The following is a 21,301-nucleotide window of genomic DNA, read 5'->3' as shown; positions in this document are numbered from 1 at the left end:
AGCCCCCACCCCACTGCCCCCAAACCCTCCCCCCTCCCCGTCGCCCCGCTTGCAACAAAAGCGCCTGTTACAAAACTCCAGCGGGGAGGGGGGAAGTGTCCGGTTTTGTAACCAATCCGTCGTGTGACGAGAACCAATCCGCATCGCCGACCGGATCCCGCTGGCCAATCAGCGCCCGACCTGCCTTATATAAGCCCGGGCCCGCGCGCGGGGTGGGCGCAAAGGGGGGCGTGTGAGAGAGAGAGAGAGAGAGCGAGCGAGCGGGATGGGACGCGGTTCCGCAGCAGGAGCCGCGACGACAGCGGCAGCCACTGCAGCGGCTCCGGCCAGCGGTGGCGGCCGCCGGAACCGCCGGAGCCGCAACCCTTACGGCCGACTCCCGCAGCTCCGCACCCGCCGGCGGCCGCCGCCGCTTCTCCGGGGCTCCCGGGCACTGCTGGCCTCTCGCCCGGCTTCTTCTTCCCTGTCGGAGGCGGCGGCGGCGATGCTGCACCGCTTCCCGGCGCTGCGCGAGTTGGTGGAGCGCTTGAAGCGGCGCCTGGGAGCCGGCAAGACGGACGGGTGCCGGCCGCCGTGGGACCCCGGCTTAGGCTGCGGGGAGTGCGGCGGCTTCCTCTGCCAGCCGGTCTCGCTGCTGTGCGGCCACACCTTTTGCAAGGAGTGCGTGGAAAGGCGGCGCGGGGCTGCTGCCCGGCGGCGGGGGGCGGCGGCGGCGGCGACCACCCTCCCCGGGACCGCCGGAGACGCCTGCAGCCTCTGCCCGGGCGCCCGGATGGCTCCGTCCCGCCTGCGGGTCAACGTCCTCCTGACCCACCTGTTAGCCAAGGGCTTCCCCGAGCAGGTGCGAGCCGCTCGGCTCCGCCACGAAGGCAACGTGCTGTGCAAGGAAGGGCGGCTACAAGCGGCGCTGGAGAAGTACGACCAAGCCCTCCGCTTGGGTGAGTCACTTTTTTGGGGGGGGTTGCAGAGGGGCGTTCACACATGACGCGTGTCAAGCGCTGACTCGGAAGGGGCGTTTGGAGCGGGTGGAAGTGAGCTACCGGGGGTGGGGCTAGGAAGCCTTCAATACACCCGGGTTACCTTTCCTCCGTGTTTGAATTCGGAACAACAGAGTTGGAAGGGGCCTTGGAGGTCATCTACTCCCCCCCCCCCCAGACAGGAGACCCTCTATCGTTTGGGACAAATGTGGGGGACGGACGTTGGAGCCTTCACCACACCCGGGTTAACTTGTCCCCGTGTTCTTTACCCGGCGACTTTCCTCTATGTTGGAATACAGAATAACATTTGGAAGGGGCTTTGGAGGACGTCTAGTCCAACCCCCCCCCCTGCTCTCCTCTACCATTTCAAACAACTGGGGGGGGGGGATCTTCAATACACCCCACTTAACTTGTCCCCCTCTTTAACTAGCAACTTTCCTCTGTTCTGTTTGAATACAGAACAGAGTTCTGTTGGAAGGGACCTTGGAGGTCTTCTAGTCCAACCCTCCCTTGCTCAAGGCAGGAAACTCCATATCATTTCAGACAAATGGTAGTCCAATCTCTTCTTAAAAACTTCTGATGTTGGAGCATTCACAACTGCTGGAGGCTAGCTGTTTTTTCTCCTCTGAGCTAGGGAGAAACTTGGCTCCTGCAATTTTTAAAGCTATCCCTGGGGGGTTTGACCTTTGCTGGCAGGCAGAAATTCAACAGGTAAAGTGGGGGGAGGGAGCTTCCTGAGCAACAAACACATGCAGGTTTGAACCATTTTTTTTGTTCTGGGTTTCTACATGGTGCAAATCCGCCTGCGCTTTGTTCAGTGGAACCCATTAAGAGTAGAGATAGCTTGCTGCTTCCTGTTTGCTAACTTTCATTAACTTTCATTTCTGTTTGGGGGGGGGGAGGAAAAAGTCGGTTTAAGAACTGACGGGAAAGCAACGCTTTGCTGGGTCTTTTTGATTGGCGCCACTCTGACCATGGTTTGAAGCATCCCTTTTCCTCTTTCTTCCGTTTCCATTTTCTTCCCTTTCGGATTCAGTTTATTGCTGGTGCGTTATTTTGTCTTTCATCAAAAGCACCCCTTGCTATGTGTGACTTTCACTGTTTTTCTTCGAACTGCCAGGCCCTTCCTGCACTCTGCAAGGAAGTGACATTACCTTCAGACAACCATTCTATTCCATATCAACTCTTGCCTGTATCGGCACCCATGATTGTGGCTTATTCCGTTAGCCCAACATTGTGAGTTTGCATAACCCTCAGTAACATAGATAAGCTGGGTTATACAACAGGCTTTTGGCTGAAACCTAGCGAGTAGTTCAGTAAACTTAACTTCTGGAAAAGTTTTCTCCTAAACGGATAATTTATGCTACACCTAGTCAGTGTAAAAGTTATTTATTATGTATGCATAAATGGCAGTGTTTGTCCCCCCCAAAAAACAAGCCAACAAACCCAACCATTATCTTCACGGAGGTTTGATTAACTCTCAAGATTTGATCAAGCCAGGATGGTCTTCCAGAAACCCACTTCCCCGCATCCTTCCTCCTTTCTACTCAGCTTTGATCCGTGGCTCTTGACTTAAGTTAACTAGCATTCCTCAAACATCTTTGGATTTCTATCTTCTTTGTGCAGTTTGCATTTCTGCCTTGCACCCAGGACAGTAAGATAATAACCAACCAGAACCGTATTATTAATAGAGTAACAATTGGAAGGGACCTTAGAGATCCTCTAGTTCACCCCCCCCCCCCGGCTCAACAGCAAACCCGATATCCTTCGGGACAATAGCACAGAATAAAGTTTAAAACCATTCCTCAAACTAGCCCAGGTTTTCTCGGAGGCCTCCATTCAAGGCTAAGACTGAGACAAATGCAGAATATACCATCCAAAACTTTGCCAGTCACCGGATCATGGTCTATGTCAAACACCTGAATGCAGACAGTCCCGAAACTCCCAAAAAATGGGGAAGACGATGCTTTTCCAACTTTTAGTGGGAATTTCTGGGGCTGGGCTCTGTTGGAAAGCGTCTTTTGAAGGAGTTTGCAGCTCGTTTCTCAGGTCTTGCGCTGACCTTTGGAACAGGCGCACCGGCGATAAATTTCAGCTGATCCTGGGTTCAAACCCAATGACCTTCTCTTCCCGATAAGCCGAGATTCCATGTAGCATACTGTTAGGCGTGAGCAAACCAATGCATCGTTTTGGCCAAGGTTGCTACATGAATCCTCCCACGTCTGTGAAATGGGTTTCTTTGCCCCCAGAGCGGAACGGGCAGTCTGCTCTCTTTAAATCAGCACCCAAAATAGGTCAGGAGGACAGCTGGTTGCATAAGCTAGCTTGGACCGAGTGTCTTCCACCACCACACCACCACACCCCTCCCTTAACAGTTGTATAACTAGGGATGGGGGGAGAAGAAAAGAGAAGGCCTTGAAACCTCAAAAATCAACAGCAGGTCGCTCTGCCCCGGTTGTGCTACAACCTATTGTTGAGTCATCCTCCAAGGACTCTGGCTGGTGAGCTGTTTCTTCTCCAATTCGCACATTTTCCCCAGCCAAAGAATTCCTCCAACCTGCCCCCGCATCCTTTCAACTGGCCTGCAATCTGGGTTTGTGATCAGGGATCCTTGCTTGCTCTCTGAGCTTGATAGTTTTCTTACAAAAGATATATACACATACACACACACACACACATATATATACACATACACATATATATATATATATACACACACACACACACACACACATATATATGCACATACTATACACACACACATATATACTGTATATGCACACATATATATATATATATATATATATCTCACTCTGAGAAGCACAGAGCCGGAGACAGAAGCCTGAAGATGATGAATGAGACTTCATCGAAACGTTGCCTAGATACTTCGAATCTTACGCGGGAGAAAACCCGAACAACCAAATATACATACATACATACACACACACACACACACACACACACACACACACATATAATTTGTTTTTGTATATTATTATTATTTATACAGTTTTCTTTAACCTACATAAGTGCTTAATAAACCGTATATCGTCCGAGTCGATTTACTTATACATAATAATAGTAATAATATTATTTGCTTGTGCATTGTGGTATTCACCCAGCTTCTAATTTTCGCCTCTCATCTCTAGCCATTGATAGAAGAAATCCCATGTTTAAAAAAAAAAAAAATCTGTATTTTCTTTATCCTTTAATGTTAAAACTATCCATTTCCGACTTGCAGATGTTTTATTACCCAAACTTCTACCCCCCAAAAAAATAATTCCACTAAGCTTGGAGACCACCAAGGACCCCTCGTTTCAACCCTGACCTACAAATATTCTCTTCTTTGTTGGATTTATTATCTATTGGATGAACAGATAAAAAGGAGGGTTTTTAAGATTGGTTGTGCCTGATTAAATACAGGTCGCCCCTCAACTTAAGAGTTGGCTTAGTGATGGAAGTTGCAACGGCACTGAAAACAAACAAACAATGACTTGCGACTGATTTTTCACACTTATGACCACGGCAGCATCCCCACAGTGGCTTTGCGACCGACTCACAGTTATGACAGTTACAGGGTCCCTGGGAGCTGGAGGGCAGTTAGAAGATCCCGTTTTACAGCTTTCTAAAAAGCCAAGTCGGCGGGGGAGGGGAGCCGGATTCGTTTAAAGACCCTATGACTCGTTTAACGACTGCAGCTTAACGAAATTGGGCATGGGTCATTTTGCCCATTTCTCAGACAGGGAAGTGGGTTGCAAAACAGCAAAAGGGAGGACCCCAAAGACTTTAGTGAGTGAGCCATTTCGTTTCCGAAGGGTAGCTAGCAAGATCATATCTGTCTGTCTGTCTGTCTGTCTGTCTATCTATCTATCTATCTATCTATCTATCTATCTATCTATCTATCTATCTATCTATCTAATCTCCAGACACCCAAACCTTAACGGTACTTTAAAAGGGAATTACTGGAGTTTGTTCCACCGCACTGCTGTCTTTTCAGTCCACCTTCTCCAGCCAGGAATTGATCTGCGTTGGAAACCACAACACCACCGATTGAATCGGGGAGGGGTCTCGGGGCAGCTTTTCAAACACACACACCCCCCTCACCTCCGCCGTGAGATTTCTCACTCATGACTGAAGCTTTCTGGCTGGAGCATCCACCCTCATCAATTTGGGCTGTACTGCGGCAATCTAAAATGGCCACCCTTGCGGACATGGCCAGCCGTGGACCTTCCGTCCGCTGGTTTCCAGCTTCCAGCCGGGACCCTCCAGCCAAGTTGGGGGGTCTTTTTTAATGGTAGTAGGAGAGTTGTAAAAATCAGAAGGCGTTGAGGGGTGGAGGGGGCTTTCCAGCAAATGCCAACTTTGAATTCCCCTGGCACTTGGAAAGCGACCGGGGGAAAAAAAAATTCGGACAGTGTGGAAATTCGGACAGTGTGCAAAATTCAGACAGTTGTCTTCTCGGCTATTTTTGTGTGTATGTGTCTGTGTGAAACTTAGGCATACTCAAAAGAGTTTTACGATGTTTTCCCACCCTCTTTGGGTGTAGCAGTTGCAATATTGCTTCCTTTTTTGTCTCTCTCTCTCTCTCTCTCTCTCTCTCTCTTCCTCCCCCCCACCCTCCCTCCTCTGGCTGAATGTTATGGTGCTGTTTTGCTTTGGCATTTCACACATTTATGCAACCCTCAAAGTGCTTATATAAGAGAAATGGGATGGCTGAGAACAGCATTCCCTAAGAGAAACACCAGGGTGGCGTGGAGAGAGAATAAAACCAGCAAGCACTTCTCTGGTTCATTGTTAAACTTTCTCGTTTTAAATCTTCAGGAAAAGATTTTTTTTTTTCTTCCCCTGAATATTTCCTTTAAGGAATATTTTAGGAATAGCAAAGGAATAGTGATATTCCTAACATTTTAGCAATAGTAAAGGAATAGAAATATTCCTAATATATTAGGAATAGTAAAGGAAGAGTAATATTCTAATATTAGAAATATTAAAGGATTCCTTTAAGGAAATATTTTCAAAATAATAAAGTAATAGTAATATTCTTAATATTTTCAAAATAGTAAATAGTAATATTCCTAATATTTTCAGAATAGTAAAGGAATAGTCATATTCCTAATATTAGGAATATTAAAGGATTCCTTTAAAGGAAATATTTTAGGACTGATAAAGAAATAGTCATATTCCTAATATTTTAGGAATGGTAAAGGAATACTAATATTCCTAATTAAAGGACTCCTTTAAGGAAATATTTTAGGAATAGTAAAGGAATATTAATATGGTAAAGGAACAGTCATATTCCTAATATTAGGAATAGTAAAGGATTCCTGTAAGGAACTATTTTCCCTGGAAGCTCAAAACATAGAAATAGTCCTGAGTGAGAACAAATAAGATCAAATAAATAATCAGTCAATTTATGGAGATGTTTTTCCACTGTTTTTACAGCTCCTTCTGATCATTTGCTGTATTGCAACCGGTCGCAAATCAATTCTACTTTGAAATGCTATGAGGAGGCGTTGCAGGATGCGAAAATAGCCTGTGAGGTCCAACCTTATTGGGCGAAGGTGAGTTTTGAAACTCCAGAGAGTTGCCTCATATTGTCCTCTCTCTCTCTCTCTCTCTCTCTCTCTCTCTCTCTCTCTGGCATGCTGAAAATCAGCTGGGAGGCGCACTCATGTGCAGTGCAGGTAAGGGGGCGGGGTGGGGGTGTTGCACACGCATTGCATTGTGGGTGCCGGCCCACGCAGGTTTTCGGCACACCACAACAAAAAGGTTCACCATCCCTGGCCTAGAGTCTGAATTCTGACCTCAAGGGTTGGGGAGAGAAATGCTGTAACTGTCATAAGTGTGGGGACAAAAGCCGTCCGTCAGTTGTTTTCACCTTTCTTGTCACTTCAAAACTGTCCCTAAGCGAACTCTTGGTCACTAAGCGAACCGTTGTAAGCTGAGGACTGCCTGCCCAGCTTAAAGCAGCTCCTTTAAATGATTTTTCATCGGCCTGCCATGCCGGGGTTTTTTGTTTTGTTTCCACCATCCACGGCCAACGTGGCGATACGCTCCTCTGCTCTGTCTTTTTTCAGGGCCACGTGCGAAAGGGCCACGTCCTCAATATACTGTGCAAGACCGACGAAGCTTTCCGCGAGTTTTTGTTGTGCCTCGTTCTTCAGGACGAGAATGAGAAGGCAAAATCCGAGATGCCCAAGGTAAGGAAGCTGCTCTGAAGCTCCCCACACGACGACAAACCCTCGGAAGTTAAATCAAAGATTCCTTTATTAGGAGCGCCGGCAAGAAAGTTCCACTTGCAGACTAACAAGTACGGCTGGCCGGAAGATGAATAGTTGTCTGCCATATCTATTCATCTCCGCCTCCTGTATTTTATCCCCAGAGCTAGGATGGGGCTTCACTAGCAGCGGTGGCTCTTCTGTCCCAAGGACCAGCCCATAGATTTCCACTGCTCTCCTCTCCTCTGCCTTCTGCACATCGGTAGTCAGGCACTGAACCCGGCTGTTCCTCCTCTTACTCATCAGCCACCTCCTGACCTGGGGTCTGTTGACTCTCCATCTGAGGGCTGATGGATGGCCCAGGCTCCACCTCTCTCTCCTCTATCTCTCTCTCTCTCTCTCTCTCTCTCTCTTTCTCTCTCGCTCCTCTTCCCCCTCAAAGTTCCCAGGTTGTCTTGATGCTGACCCTGACACAAATCCTCCTCCCCCAATTCAGCTGCAGGAGGTGGTGGCAGCCAACAGGCCATAACAGGAGGCTGTAACGTTTTGGCTACCATGCAACCTAGTTTTATCTCCTTGTTTGTTTGTTTGTTTGTTTGTTTTTTAAAAAAGAGTAGGAAACCAGTTTATCAAATTGCACTGGATTTTGGCAGAAGAAACAAAAGTTACTTGGTACCCACTTCATACTTCTCTGCTTTGTAAAGTTGTTGGAAGCGGGAACTGGTATATAGAAGGGTCTTGCCTACTGAGAGCAGGCAGTCCTTGGCTTACAACAGTTCGTTTAGTGACCATTCAAAACTGAAAATAAAGCAACTTGCGCCCATTTTTTTTACATCCTTACGACCGTCACAGCGTCCCCATCCTCACGTGATCGAAATTCAGGTGCTTGGACATCTGGTTTCATTTTAATGATGGTCACCGGGTCCCCAGGACATGTGACTCCCTTATTTGCCACCTTCTGACGAGCAACGTCCGTGGGGGAAGCCCGGATTTACTTAACAACCAGGTTACTAACTTTTTAAAAACCGCGGTGATTCACTTCATAACAAGAGGGAAGGTCGGTCGTAAAATGGGACAAAACTCCCATCAATGTCTCACTTAACCACAGGAATTTGGGGCTCAATTGTGGTCGTATGTTGAGGGCTAAGCAGTACAATGTTCCTTCCCTGAATTTTATTTTTCATTTTGCGTACAGGTGTGGCCTTGTGCCAGCGTTCCAACTAACCAACCGACTCCAAACTAATAAACTCCGAGACGAACATTTCCTCAAAGTTCCATTTTATTAGAGTCGTCATATTGGCATATCTGGGAAAATCCGAATTTGAGAGTTCCGCATTTTCCCTTCCCAATAGAAATTCAAAGATCTATTCCCTGCACCCATCACATGGCCCAATACGTCATCCCAACTGGAGACATTCCTCCAGACCGGTGATGGCGAACCTTTTTTGTTGCTGTGTGCCGGCACCCGCAATGCAATGTGTCACGCCACCCCTGCGCATGCACGCACAACACCCCTGCCCCGCTCCCTGAGAGAGAGAGAGAGAGAGAGAGCGCAGTTTGGTCTAGTGGTTAAGGCGTCCAACCTAGAAAGCGGGAGATGGCAAGTTTGAGTCCTGCCTTAGCCATGATAGCTGGCTTGTGACTTGTTGTTGTGAGATCGTTGTTGTGGGGAAAATAAGAGGATGTGTTGGATAGGTCCGCCATCTTGAGTGATTTGTTAAATCAGGCGGAAGACAAATAAATGTGAATTGTTTTGTTTGTGATTGTGAATCGCAAGAGTGCATGGAAAACCCTACAGGCTCTGTCTTGTTCCTGGTTTAGTGCTCCATGCGATGTAAATACCTTTCTGCTTTCTGAACAACATCAGAATACAAAAGAACCCCATGATTTATGGATCTGGCATTGAATTTATCCTCCCCTACGTAAACCTCTCCAATGTGGGAGGCTTACGTAATTTTTAAAAGTGGTTGAAATAGTTCAAGGGAAAGAGTCTTATTGGCATCAAACCAGCACTTTTTTTCACTGGGATTCTGACCCAGTTCCAACTAGGAATATCCAGTTTTGCAAGGTTTCAGCCGGATTGAGGTTGAACTAGAAATAATATAATTTTATTTTGTCCTCTGCAGCCTGAACTCTGCTCCATCCTTCGTTGTGTTAGTCCCGTGAGCAACCTCGATGCTTGCCGGTTAATTTTTTTTCTCTTGATTATGCAAGAAAGAAAAACTTACAGGCACCTCCCATAAACAGCTCTTCTGCTTTCCTGACACATCAATCAATCAGAATAGAGCTGGAAGGGACCTTGGAGGTCTTCTAGTCCAGCCCCCTGCTCAAGCAGGAGACCTATAACCATTACAGACAAACGGCTGTCCAGGCTCTTCTTAAAAGCCTCCAGTGATGAAGCACCTACAACTTCCGGTAGCAAGCCGTTCCACTGGTTAATTGTCCTCACTGTTAGGAAGTTTCACCTTAATTCCAGGTTGCTTCTCTCCTTCATTAGTTTCCATCCATTGTTTCTTGTTCTGCCTTTTGGGGCTTTGGAAAACAAGTTGATCCTCTCCTCTTTTTGTGGTAACCCCTCAAATACTGGAATACTATCATGTCTCCACTAACCCTTTTTTTTCCTCTGGACTAGCCAAGCCCAAATCTTGCAACCGTTCTTCATATGTCTTAGTCTCCAGGTTTTTAAACATCTTAGTTGTGTTTGTGTATCTTGCTCTAGTGATGCCTGCAAAACAAGCAAATGACAACCAGCACCTGGGACTTTCAAAAGTTTGCAGTTATGGATACATTCCTGATAGAAGTTTGCAAAACTGGGGACGGGCAAGGCTGGAATCTGGCCCTACAACTGGGGAAAAACATCTATAGTGATGAAAGATTCATCCTTCTAATTGGAGGCCCCCAACTTTTTCCCCATGCAAGATTCTGAACCCAAATTCCAGTATTGTGCTGAGTTCTAGTCCTGCCTTAGGCATGAAAGCCAACTGGGTGACTTTGGGCCAATCACCAGGAGACGGTGAATTCTAGTCCCGCCCTAGGAATGAAAGCCAACTGGGTGACTTTGGGCCAGTCCCTTCCTGTCTCAGCCCAACCCACCTCACAAGGTTGTTGTTGTGAGGAAAATAGGAAGGGGGACTATTAAGCGTGCTCGCCACCTTAAAAAAAATAAATAATAATGATGGAAAATAAATCCAGGACCTCTTTCTAGGCATATAATCTCCAGGTTTTGTAAAGAGATTTCTACCCAGTCATTTTGCGATAACAGAAGGAAGGAGAGGAGGCATGTTATCGGCAAGAGAGAGAGTTGTGTGCCCTTGTGGTTTTGCCAGTCATGCACGAGGTGTGAAGCCACAACTGTGCGCAAAGCCACAACAGTGCAAAGATTTGGAGACAACCAGTAGGGAGTCTCCTTGGACTCATCAGATACGAAGCTGCAGAATTCGGCTTTTGCTCTTTCGCCCTGAGATAAAGAATAAAAGTTGAAAATGAAGTTAGGCTTTCATAAAAAACAAAGGAATTAGGGGGCTCCTTTCAGTTGTTGAACATAGACAGAAGCACACAGTCTATAACTGGGAGACCCCTAAAAAATATTTTGTAATCACTTCTTCTTTTTCTTCTCCTCGTCCTCTTCTTCCTTCTCCTCCTCCTGTTTCTTTTCCTCTTCCTCTTCCTCCTTCTACTTCTCCTTTCTTCTCCTTTCATATCCATCATCAGATGTTGGCAATCGTATTTTGATCAACAGCCCCACGAAAAAGGGCTGCTGAGTTTTGTCCAAACAACTCCCTTCTATTTTGAAGCCACAATGTTCTTCTTCTGCCTGGACCTTCATTTCCTTTCAATCTTTCCTTGGAGAGGATTAAGCGAAGGATGCCATATATTTCCCGGTGCCACATCACTTGTCTGAAATATTCTAACTTCCACTTTTTTATGGTTTTGATGATTCCCAGGCAGCTTATTCCCTCCTCCTCCTCCTCCTCTCTGATTTTGTCAACCCAGCTTATACGTAACGGCCGTTTGTAAATCCACATTTCAAATGCTTCTTCCGGTCTCTTCCAAGGGACTTTCCGTCCAGAGACCAACTCTCTACTCCGTAGAGCAGGATAGAAAAGGTGCAGCATCTGGCAATCCTGGTTTTTCAATGTCGGGTTTATGTCGTGACTTGCAGAAGACCGTTTTTCAGTTCAAGCTTTCTCTATCCTTTTTCCTGGACTGGCAAAAAACCAAAAATATTTGAGGGGGTCTCCTTTCTGAGGTTAGTGTTTTCCAAACCCCGTATTACCAAGAAGCTTGGAATTTTGTATTTTATAAAAGCAGGAGACAACTAACCTTTGATTTTCATACCTTTGTAATCGCCTGTTACCTCCGCCTGACAGGCGGTGATGGGTTGGAATGCCAAAACACACAATGGTGCTGTCTGGGTGCCAGAGGATTAAATTTGGGGATGGTTTGGTGTATCTGTTGGCTAAGAAAACATGCGGTTTGGAGGCCCCACTCTGACCTTGTGAACCACCCCTGGCATTCAGAAGAAGACCCAGGCCCATCCCCTCTTCATCCTAGGGCACTCAGGGAGGAGCGGATAAACGTGAATGGCATGGTCTACGAGGGAGGAAAGGGCCCTGATCCCCTTCATGGGCGGCAGCTGTGAGGACTGTTTAAAAGGACAAACTGCGCATGGCCCAGTGCTGGAAATAATTCTAGTCTTTCATTTCTTATTTGAGTTCTGGCGTCCTTCCCAGTGTGTGTATGTGGACGTCTTCAAGCCCTTATCCTGCCTTGTCTCATTAATTGCTTCAGTGTGGTTTGTGTTGTTTTTTTCTATTTATAATTTATATGTATTTTGAGTTTGCACGGATTTTCTTCTTTTTCACAACAGTTTGTGAGGGAGTTTTTTTCTCCAGTCAATGATAATTGGACCTTTGAAGCCAAGTTGAAGGAATTAAAGAGACTTCAGCTGTTGTTGTGACTTCGTTGCTTTTGTATCCCACCCTGATAGTAACTAGGTAACTGAAGATAGTAGTAACTGACTGAAGATAGATAGTAACTAGGTGACTGAAGTTTCTGCCGTGCACAATTCTAACTGGAGAACATGATTGATGACTCCTGGCTCTGGGTGTGTCCCATTGGAGAATATGAATTATACACCCAGGGTCAAGGGTGACAATGAATTACATGTCTAGAGTCGGCTACACCCAGGCAGTGCCGGACATGTTAACTCCCAATAAATCCTTTGGAAGTTTGGCTCAAGACTCATGATTTAATTGGGGTGACTACCGGAATCCTAACAGTGCAGTTCTCTTTGGCGCAGGTTGACCTGGACCAGGAGAACCGCAAAGACCAGAACGTGGCCAACTGTGACCCCTCAGGAAAACCTCTCCTTAGCCAGGAAGGAAGCCTGGATGAAAACGGAGATGTCGCCTCGCCTGTGGAGACCAACCCTGGGAAGGAAAGACCCCCAAACAATAAGCGCCAGGCTGAAGTTGCTGCGGGTTCGGATCTTCCCCCCAAAATAGCCAAAATGGGTAAGTTGTGTTAAACAAAGCCAGTTGCACTCTGGCAAGGGTCAGATCACCAGGTGTCAACCAGCCCAGGAAATCTATGGAGTTTCTCCGTCGTCCAGGTCACGGTTGTCCCAAAGGTGCTTTTCCCAAAAGACAACTGGACTTGTTTTGTTTTGTTTTTCCCCTTGAAAACGTTTTGCTTCTCATCCAAGGGAAGTTTGCCGAAGTTTAACGAATTGATTGTTCCATTTGCAAGCATCTCTCTGTTGCCCTCAAGCCCCGAATGCATTGCTTGTTTTCAGTTTAGACGTCTTGGAGAAAATGAAGTTTGCATAATTTTTTTCCTAACAATCGCACTGGCTTCTCTTCTCTCTCTTTCTCTCTTCTCTCCCGCCTATCTCTCCTCCTCCTCTCTCTTCTCTCTTTTCATCTGTCTCCTTTTCTCCCCTCTTTTTCACTCCTTTCTTTTTCCTCCCTTTCTCTCTCTTCTCTCTCTTTCTCTTTTCTCTCTCGTCTCTTTTCCCTTGCCTCTCTCTTTTGCTCTCTTCTCTCCTCTCTCTTTTCCTCTTTTCTTTTTTCCCTCCCTTTCTCTCTCTTCTCCCTCTCCTCTCTTTCTTTTTCCTCTCTCTCTCTCCCCTCTCTCTCTCTTCTCTCTGCTCTTCTGTCTATCTTCTCTCTCCTCTTTCTTTTCTCTCTCTCTTTTCATCTCCCTCCCTTTCTCTCTCTTCTCTCCTCTTTCTCTTTTCTCTCTCCTCTTTTTTCCCTTGCCTCTCTCTTTTGCTCTCTTCTCTCCTCTGTCTTTTCTCTCTTCTTTCTTTTTCTTCTCTTTCTCTTTCCTCTGTCTCTCTCTTCTCTCTGCTCTTCTATCTTCTCTCTCCTCTCTCTTTTCTCTCTCCTCTCTTCTCCTTTCTCCTCTCCCCCCTGCCCCCCTTTCTTCTCCTTTGTTCCTTTCTGGTAGATCAAAGTGACGAACAAGAAGAACCCAATGCTGAAAATGGCATCGCCTTCGATTTTGTGGATCCATCTGACATGGAGTGCGCCCTGTGTATGAGGTACCTGATGTGTTTTTTCCTATGGACAGGCCAGTTCAAAAGCATCCCTCCAGTTCTAAGAGATACCACACTCGAAAAGTTGTGGTTGCATTGTCTTCAGTTTCGTGCAATGAATAACCAAAGAACGGAGTTGGAAGGGAGTTTGTTTTTTTTTGGGGTGCCTTAAAATGGCTTCTGCCATGGTAACGGCTTCACAGGGCTCCCTCTTGTGGAGGAATAGAAGAATTGCACGAAAGACAGTATAACAGCGTGACTACAGCATTTTCCTGTCTTAATACAGGATTGGGATAAATAAATACCCGGCAATGCCAGGTTATCAGCTAGTTCACAATAAAGAGGGAAGCACAGGGTCACAGAAATAATGCACACTTAAAAGGAAGACACCCCCCCCCCAAAACCCATAAAATCCCGAGGCCCGATGGAGGCCTGGAAACCCAGGTTGGGTTGACCAAGCTCATCTACCACATCGCTTGTTGGCCCCAGCTCAGAAGTTATGCTTTCATGTCTTTTCGTGTTTGAGTTTTCTTACAAGATGGTAAGTTTTCCCCCCTCTCTTTCTCTCCCAGACTCTTCTATGAACCTGTCACCACCCCGTGTGGACACACCTTTTGCCTAAGGTGCCTTGAACGCTGCCTGGATCACAACCCACAGTGCCCCTTGTGCAAAGAAAACCTCTTAGAGGTAAATTAACATGGTAAAACTACCCTGTTTCTCCAAAAATACAACCTACCCTGAAAGTAAGTCCTAGCTTGATTTTACACGTGCGCCCAATATAAGCCCCTATCCCCAAAACAAGCCCTAATTAAGATCCTGCCCACTCCAGAGTAGATGGGTAAAATTAAGCTAGGTTGGGGGTGGAGGGTGGAGCTGCCCTACTACTTACCTTTGGACAGTTGTAGCCAGGTCTTGTACACCCCGACACCTGTCTTGCCAGCCCATTTCTTCAGCCAGCAAGGCTGGCAAGGATTTCCTGAAAGCCTCTGTAGCTGATAACAAAGCTCTGGATCGATCCAGAGCTCTGTTTTTGGCTTCAGAGGCCTTCTGGAAAGTCTTGTTGCACACAAGTGAGGTTAATCAGTGGATGGCATCCCCCCAAAATAAGACCTGGTGCCTTTTTTTGGTGGCAAAAAAAAAAGAATTAAGACAGAGTCTTATTTTCGGAGAAATGCGGTAGCAGCGTGTAGAATTTAGAAGCATTAGCCCGTCGAAGTGATGGAACAACGTGAAAGGGCCTTCTCCGTGGTTGCTTCATCGTTCCTCCTGAGCTATGATTGAACCCCACACTGTTTTTCTGAAAGATCTCTTTTTCTCACTCCAGTGCCTGGCCATGAAGAAGCTTTGCAAGACGGTGGTGATAGAAGAATTGATCGCCAAGTATCTTCCGGCGGAACTCGCCGAAAGGAAAAAGCTTAATGAAGAAGAAATGGCTGAATTTTCCAAGTAGGTGACCCCAGTTTTCTATGCCTTGCAAATCATGAGGGGAAAAAATTATTTGGCAGCTCAGCTGGAGTTGACATCATTTTGGGACTAGAGGACTAGTTTTTAAGAATATTTGGGGTGATATTAGGTGTTTCAAATGATTCCTGCTTTCAATCAATGGTGGGATTCACCAGTTCGCACCAGTTTGGGAGAACCAGTTGTTAACTTTTTGAGCAGTTTGGTGAACTGGTTGTTGGAAGAAATCATTAGGGCAGAGAACCGGTTGTTAAATTATTTGAATTCTACCACTGCTTTCAATATTCTGCTTCCGGCTAGGTAGTTGTGTGTTTAAGGTACATTCTGATATCTGAAGTGTGACTATATAACTCTGGATTTCAACTGTTAGAACTGGTTGTTAAGTTAGCTTTCAAGGAACAGGTTGAGCTGTGTTATTTATGTAGAGTGAAAGTTCTTAATATGGGATCCCACAAGACCTCCTTGAGACTCCATGGATAAAATTTAGGAACTTGTAAATTTGGGTGGGGGGAAAAAAATTACAATGTTGTGTTATGCATTTCGTATAGTTTTTCTTTTTTTTTTTAAAGAGGCGTATAGATTCTCCACGATATTAAAAGGTTACGAATCTAGAGCAGTGTTTGGCGGTTTTAAATGGTCTGGATTTCCCAGAATTCCCCAGCCAATATGTCAGGACTGCAAAGAATTCCTTCCAAAGAAGCATGCTAGCTGGGGAATTCTGGGAACTGAAGGTCCAGAAACGTAACAATACTGTGCAATTTGAAACAAAATACAGGAGTTTTATGGAACTGCAAAAGCATAAGTATTTGATCCTTTACGAGTTATCTTTCTCCTGTGTTTTATTAAAATAAGCAAACAAATGTACTTGTTTGCTTATTTACTTTTTTAATATAAAATTTCTCACTGCAGCTTGAATAAGAATGTCCCTATATTTGTATGCACAATGGCCTATCCCACCGTTCCTTGCCCTCTACACATTTTTGAGCCCTGCTACCGACTGATGGTTAGGAGATGCATGGAAACCGGCACTAGGCAATTTGGCATGTGCATTAGAGATCCGGTCAAAGGGTAAGTAGCATGTGATGAGCATGACCCCACGTGTTCCATGTTTAAGGGCCATTTGCAACAGGAGCCACTTGTGAATAATGACGGTCGCTAACTTTGTATGCAAGAATCTTCCCGCATTGCTTACCTTCCTCTGGGAATGACCTGCATTTCGCTCTAGATCACGCTTCTGCCATTTGTAACTATGCAATGATTCCAAGCTAGGGCCTCGCTTAACTCCTCCTTCCAACCTAGCTGGGCAGTTTCCCGAGATTCAGCTTCAAAGAGAAGAAAGCCGCTTCCATACCTCCTGTTAGCAATGTAGTATTCAAATTCAATTCAAGTAGTAGAAGGCTGGAAAACTATAACCCTCCTAATATTGGCATTTTTGGAAAGTCCCCAAGATTTTATTTATTTATAACCTGCCTTTATTATTTTTACAAATAATTCAAGGCAGCACACCTTTCCTCCTCCAATTTTTCTCCACAACAGCAACCCTGTGAAGTGGGTTGGGGGGAGTGAAAATTGACTGGCCCAAAGTCACCCTGCCGTTTTTCACGGCTAGGGCGGGACTAGAACTCACCGTCTCCTGGTGATTAGCACCAAATCACCAAGCCGCCTTTCGTGCCTAGGGCAGGACTAGAACTCACCATCTCCTGGTTTCTCCAGGTAGAGTTTTAATCATTTACCACCACCACCCTCCTCCCTGCAAAGTCCACTCCCTTCCAGCCCTGATAATGTTACCTAGCTTGGTCATGAAATGTCTGCAAGAAAACAACCAAGCTCAGAGAGCAGCAAGGACCCCATAGTCCTCCTCCTCTTCCTCCTCCTCCTCCTTCCATAGGGTCATACATCTCATACCCATAGTTTATTGAAGAGCTCACACCTAACTTAGCCAGTTGTGGCTTGTGTTTAGACAGCCCTTGAAGCCCGAGACAGTGAGATGTGTAAGCTTTACATGAGCTTGCAGATTCCCGGATTCTTCATCCTCTTCTCTTTGCTTCCGCTCTTCCGGCAAACAGGTTTGCAGATTACGGTTGCATCCTAGAGATCAGGAACATGGAAGTCTTCGGCGATGGGCGCTCGGTGGTGGATAGCATTGGTAAGAGGCGGTTTAAGGTCCTACAGCACGGCAAGTGCGACGGCTACAACACGGCGGATATCGAGTACATCGAAGACAAGAAGGTGGGTTGTAGCTTTAAGAGGCACAGGAATATGCACACTGATGACCCAAAGTGGCGTGGCACAAAGGCAACACAATCAGATAATCAGTAGGAGTCCCTTTATTAGCTCCAATTTTGCCCCCAATGTCCTGGTTACCTTCTGGCCTGGAGAAAAACTCTCCCAGGAACAGCCTTTGGCTGCAGAGAATCAAGTCCAAAACGTGGTCAACAAAAACTGTATCTCCAATCAAGGCAAGATGAGGTAATTAGTCCAGCAGGGCAGGAAAAGGAATTCCAGACGTGAAGGAATGGCAGTAATTAAACACGGTTGGGGAAGACGCCAGGAACACAGATAACTAAAGTCACTGTAGATAGAAGATAGATAGAAGAAAAGATAGGTAGAAGATAGAAGAAAGGTAGAAGGTAAAAGAAAAGATAGATAGAAAATAGAAGATAGAGGAAGAAAAGATAGCAGATAGAAGAAAGATAGAAGAAGAAAGAAGATAGATAGAAGATAGAAAATAGAAGGTCATAACTGTGAAAAACAGCCCTAAGTCCCCTTTTTTCCCCATGCCGTGTTGTAACTCTGAAGGACACTAAGTGAACTGTTGTAAGTTGAGGACCACCTGCTTTTTTAAAAAAAAATATTTATTTTGGGGGAGGGAGCAATAAACTTAGGACAGGGGTTTGCAACCTTAAATGCTCAAAGAGACATTTGGAGCCATTTCCCATCCAAAAAGAAAACACACCCTGAGTGGGTGTGGCCAACTCAACGTCACTCCCTCCCAGTCCCATGACACACACACACACACACATCCTGCCACGCCTACCCAGGTTTTGTGGCTCCCGGTGTTTTCTGTGGGAAATGGGCCTCTCTCCCTCCCATTTCTGTTCTGTGTGTGTGTGTGTGTTATCTTCTCAGGCCAGGCGAGGAATGACTGGGAGGAGAGGGCGAGGGGTGGGGCCAGTCAGTTGGTGGGATCATCCAACAGGGAGCCACAACAGAGGGCCCAAAGCAGAGCCGCATGTGGCTCTAGAGCCGCGAGTTGCTGACACCCTGCCTAGGTGGTAGGGCAGCTGAGCCCTGGCCAACCCTCAGTTTTCTGTTGTTGTTATCATAAACATATCTGGGAGAGAGAGAAAAAATCTTTCTCTTCCTTCTCCCGTATCTCCAGGTTCAGCCTAAACTCTTTGCTCTCTTCTGTGCCCATTTTAGGTCTACGGAGAGGCCTCTGAATACTTGACAATCCTTCACAGTGCTGTGTACGATCAGGCCCACACCTGGTTCAACACTCTGAAATCCTCACTCAGAGTACGCATTATCCATCATTTCGGTCCAATGCCCGCCAAAGAACCAGACCCGCAGGTACGACGAGCAAGCAAGCCAGCCCAAAAAAGGCACGGCCCTTAGTTAACACTGTTCGCCTCCTAATCCTAAACCAGGGGTCGGCAACCTTAAAACACTCAAAGAGCCACAAAGGTCCTAACTGGAAGCCCCCGCCCCCACATTCCATTCAATTCTGGAGCCGACCAGACTCTATGGCGGTTCCCCCAACCATGGAGTCTCCTCCTAGCGCGGCATCCTTTTTCCTCAACCTGTCCTAAGCAAAAGCCGTATCAATTGTGGAGCCGACCAGCAACAGGGAGCTGCAGCAGAGGGGTGAAAGGGCCACATGCGGCTCCAGAGCCGCCGGTTGCTGACTCCTATCCGACACTGAGAGAATATCTACCTTTGCAAAGCCAGCTTCATCCTAGCCAGGATGTCCTCTGTGGCAGGCAATGTTAAGAATCGTCCGTGACCCACAACCACAATTGAATTTCCAGTGCTAAACAAGATGGTGGTTAAGTGCCCAATTATATGCCCTTTCCCCCCACCCCCCATGGTTGTTAAGTGAACCACCACATTCATTAAGTGAATCATGCAGTTGTTAAGAGAATCCAGCTTCCCCCCCCCGCCCCTTGACTCCCCTTGTTGGGACGTTATGAATTGGGGATCATGTTACCACAGGACGCTGCAACCCGTTGTAGATACACACCGGTTGCCAATTGCCCATATTTCGATCGTTTGACCAGGGCAAAGGCTGCAATGTTTGTAAATGCGAGGACCAGTCGCAAGTCACTCTTTTCGTGTGCCGTTGTAACTTTGAACAGTTGCTAAGCAAATGGCGGTATGTCAAGGACCACCAGTACGCATATATACAAGGTTGGGAAATTGGGAGATTTGGGCAGTTCAATTGAGTATCAAGATGTGCCACAAGCTTAAGCTCTCTACAAGAATCTGGTCAACTAACAGTCAAGGGAAATGAGTGGGGGATAAGGAAGGAATTGAAGGTTGTGCGCACTCTTGCGGGTGTGCACGGACTCATGACTGATGACGCCTTTGACCCCTCCTTCCAGCTCAGGCTGGCCATCTCCCACAGGTTTGATTACAGGCGTGCCTTTTTTCATTTACAGGTGAACCCCAATGGTCCCGCCTGGTGCTGGTGGATCCTGGCCGTCCTTCCTCTGGAGAACAAAGCTCAGCTTCCCTTCCTAGCGATGACCTCCTTGAAAGCGCGTCTAAAAGGCATCAGGAGCATTTTGACCTTCCTCTTCCTCACTCAGAGGAAGTGAACGGGGTGCGTGTGAATGCCCTTGCAATCCGAGGCCTTCTCTCTCTCTCTCTCTCTCTCTCTCTCTCTCGCACGGCTTCTTCCAACTAACTGATGGTGCCCGAAGGCAAAACGAACTTAACGGAGGGCCTTAAAAACCTCAGGACTCAAAGTTCTTCCCACCTCTTGAATGGAAAAGGAAAGGAAAATCCCTTTCCCCCTCTAAGCTGCAATAATCTTCCAGCTGGTCCCAGCTTGGTCTACAAAGCAGAAACAGACTAAATATCCAACAGGAGACGCCACCAGCAGGGCAATGCTGAGCAAGGTTTACTCGTAAGTCCCAGGGAGTGCTGTGTATCTCCTCCATATATATATATATATATATATATAAATATATTTTGAAGTGTTTTTTTCAGCAGCTGCCTTTTCAAGCAAACTTCCTATGTTGTTCACAGAGGCGCCTGTCTATATATTGTAATAGAATTGGACAAAGCAAGAAGCGCAAGTTTATTCGTCACAGCGTCCTTTCAGTCGAGGGGTTATTATTTAATGTAATCTTTATTTGGAACCGTTGCATTAAAACCAACCCAGTTAATGTGAAGCTTAAAATATTCACAAATCAGGAAGAATCGAGTTAGCCCCTTTGCCGGCTGATATATATCCCTTTACTTCAAGGCCCAGGCTTAGTCCAGAATGGCTGTCTTTAAATAAAATAATTTGCCGGTCAAAATAGAGGCCACTTGGATTCTTCCTGAATGTTTTTTTTTTGTTGTTGTTGTTGTTATTTTGCTACCATACGCTAACCTGACTGTCTTCTAAAAGGTCTGAATTGTTTAACAATTGTTTTCCTAAGGATTCAGGAATAACTGTATAATTTTGGTCACAGATGTCTTCGCTTGAATTTTGGTTTTGCACAGGTTTTCTTTCTTTTTTTTTTTTCCAGTTGTAAGTAAGTGCGAGAACTTCTGTGTGTTAACTCCAAAGTAAATCCGATTGCATTTAATGATGCTTATTCCTGAGTGCTCTTAGAGTTGTGAACTGTGTATGTTTATGTGTGTTTATATACACATTATCGAAACGTCGCCAAGATACTCTCAATCTTACACGGGAAAAGACCCGAATACGCCAAGACCTGCATACCTGTACCCATGAAAATCTTTGAAAACATATATACATACATACACACACACACACACACACACACACACACACACACATATATACACACATATATGTATATATACACACATAACATATAGTTGGGTCTGCAGAGAGTTGAGACAGCCAGTCACTTTAGCAATGGTTC

The 21,301-nt window shown here is 46.1% G+C and overlaps 1 protein-coding gene across 2 annotated transcripts; it reads left to right on the top strand.

The window, feature by feature from the left end:
• The first annotated feature begins 219 nt into the window (after nucleotides 1-219).
• On the top strand, nucleotides 220-20,998 carry LONRF3 (LON peptidase N-terminal domain and ring finger 3). 2 transcript variants are annotated; one of them, XM_026702881.2, is made up of 11 exons: nucleotides 220-938; nucleotides 6,420-6,538; nucleotides 7,055-7,177; nucleotides 12,498-12,711; nucleotides 13,649-13,742; nucleotides 14,309-14,423; nucleotides 15,061-15,182; nucleotides 16,107-16,265; nucleotides 17,264-17,426; nucleotides 18,621-18,770; nucleotides 19,859-20,998. In XM_026702881.2, the coding sequence occupies exons 1-11, from the start codon at nucleotides 266-268 to the stop codon at nucleotides 20,015-20,017; spliced, it is 2,091 nt and encodes a 696-aa protein (XP_026558666.2). In that variant the 5' UTR covers nucleotides 220-265; the 3' UTR covers nucleotides 20,018-20,998. The 2 variants fall into 2 exon arrangements, with proteins under 2 accessions (XP_026558666.2, XP_087797234.1); XM_087941108.1 differs by lacking the exon at nucleotides 7,055-7,177 and having other exon boundaries at nucleotides 241-938.
• The last annotated feature ends 303 nt before the right edge of the window (nucleotides 20,999-21,301 follow it).

Source organism: Pseudonaja textilis, chromosome 12 (genome assembly GCF_049901715.1).
Source record: "Pseudonaja textilis isolate UNSWEBS1 chromosome 12, rPseTex1.2, whole genome shotgun sequence".
Lineage (NCBI taxonomy): Eukaryota > Metazoa > Chordata > Lepidosauria > Squamata > Elapidae > Pseudonaja > Pseudonaja textilis.
The sequence above is the reverse complement of the archived record's forward strand: the minus strand, read 5'-3'. Positions and strand labels throughout refer to the sequence as shown.

Excerpts from the sequence above, each read along its gene's own strand:
- LONRF3 (XM_026702881.2), top strand. The coding sequence starts at position 266 with ATGGGACGCGGTTCCGCAGCAGGAGCCGCGACGACAGCGGCAGCCACT. Across the intron at positions 17,427-18,620 it reads AGTACATCGAAGACAAGAAG|GTCTACGGAGAGGCCTCTGA; the intron begins GTGGGTTGTAGC and ends TGCCCATTTTAG. Across the intron at positions 18,771-19,858 it reads CCAAAGAACCAGACCCGCAG|GTGAACCCCAATGGTCCCGC; the intron begins GTACGACGAGCA and ends TTTCATTTACAG.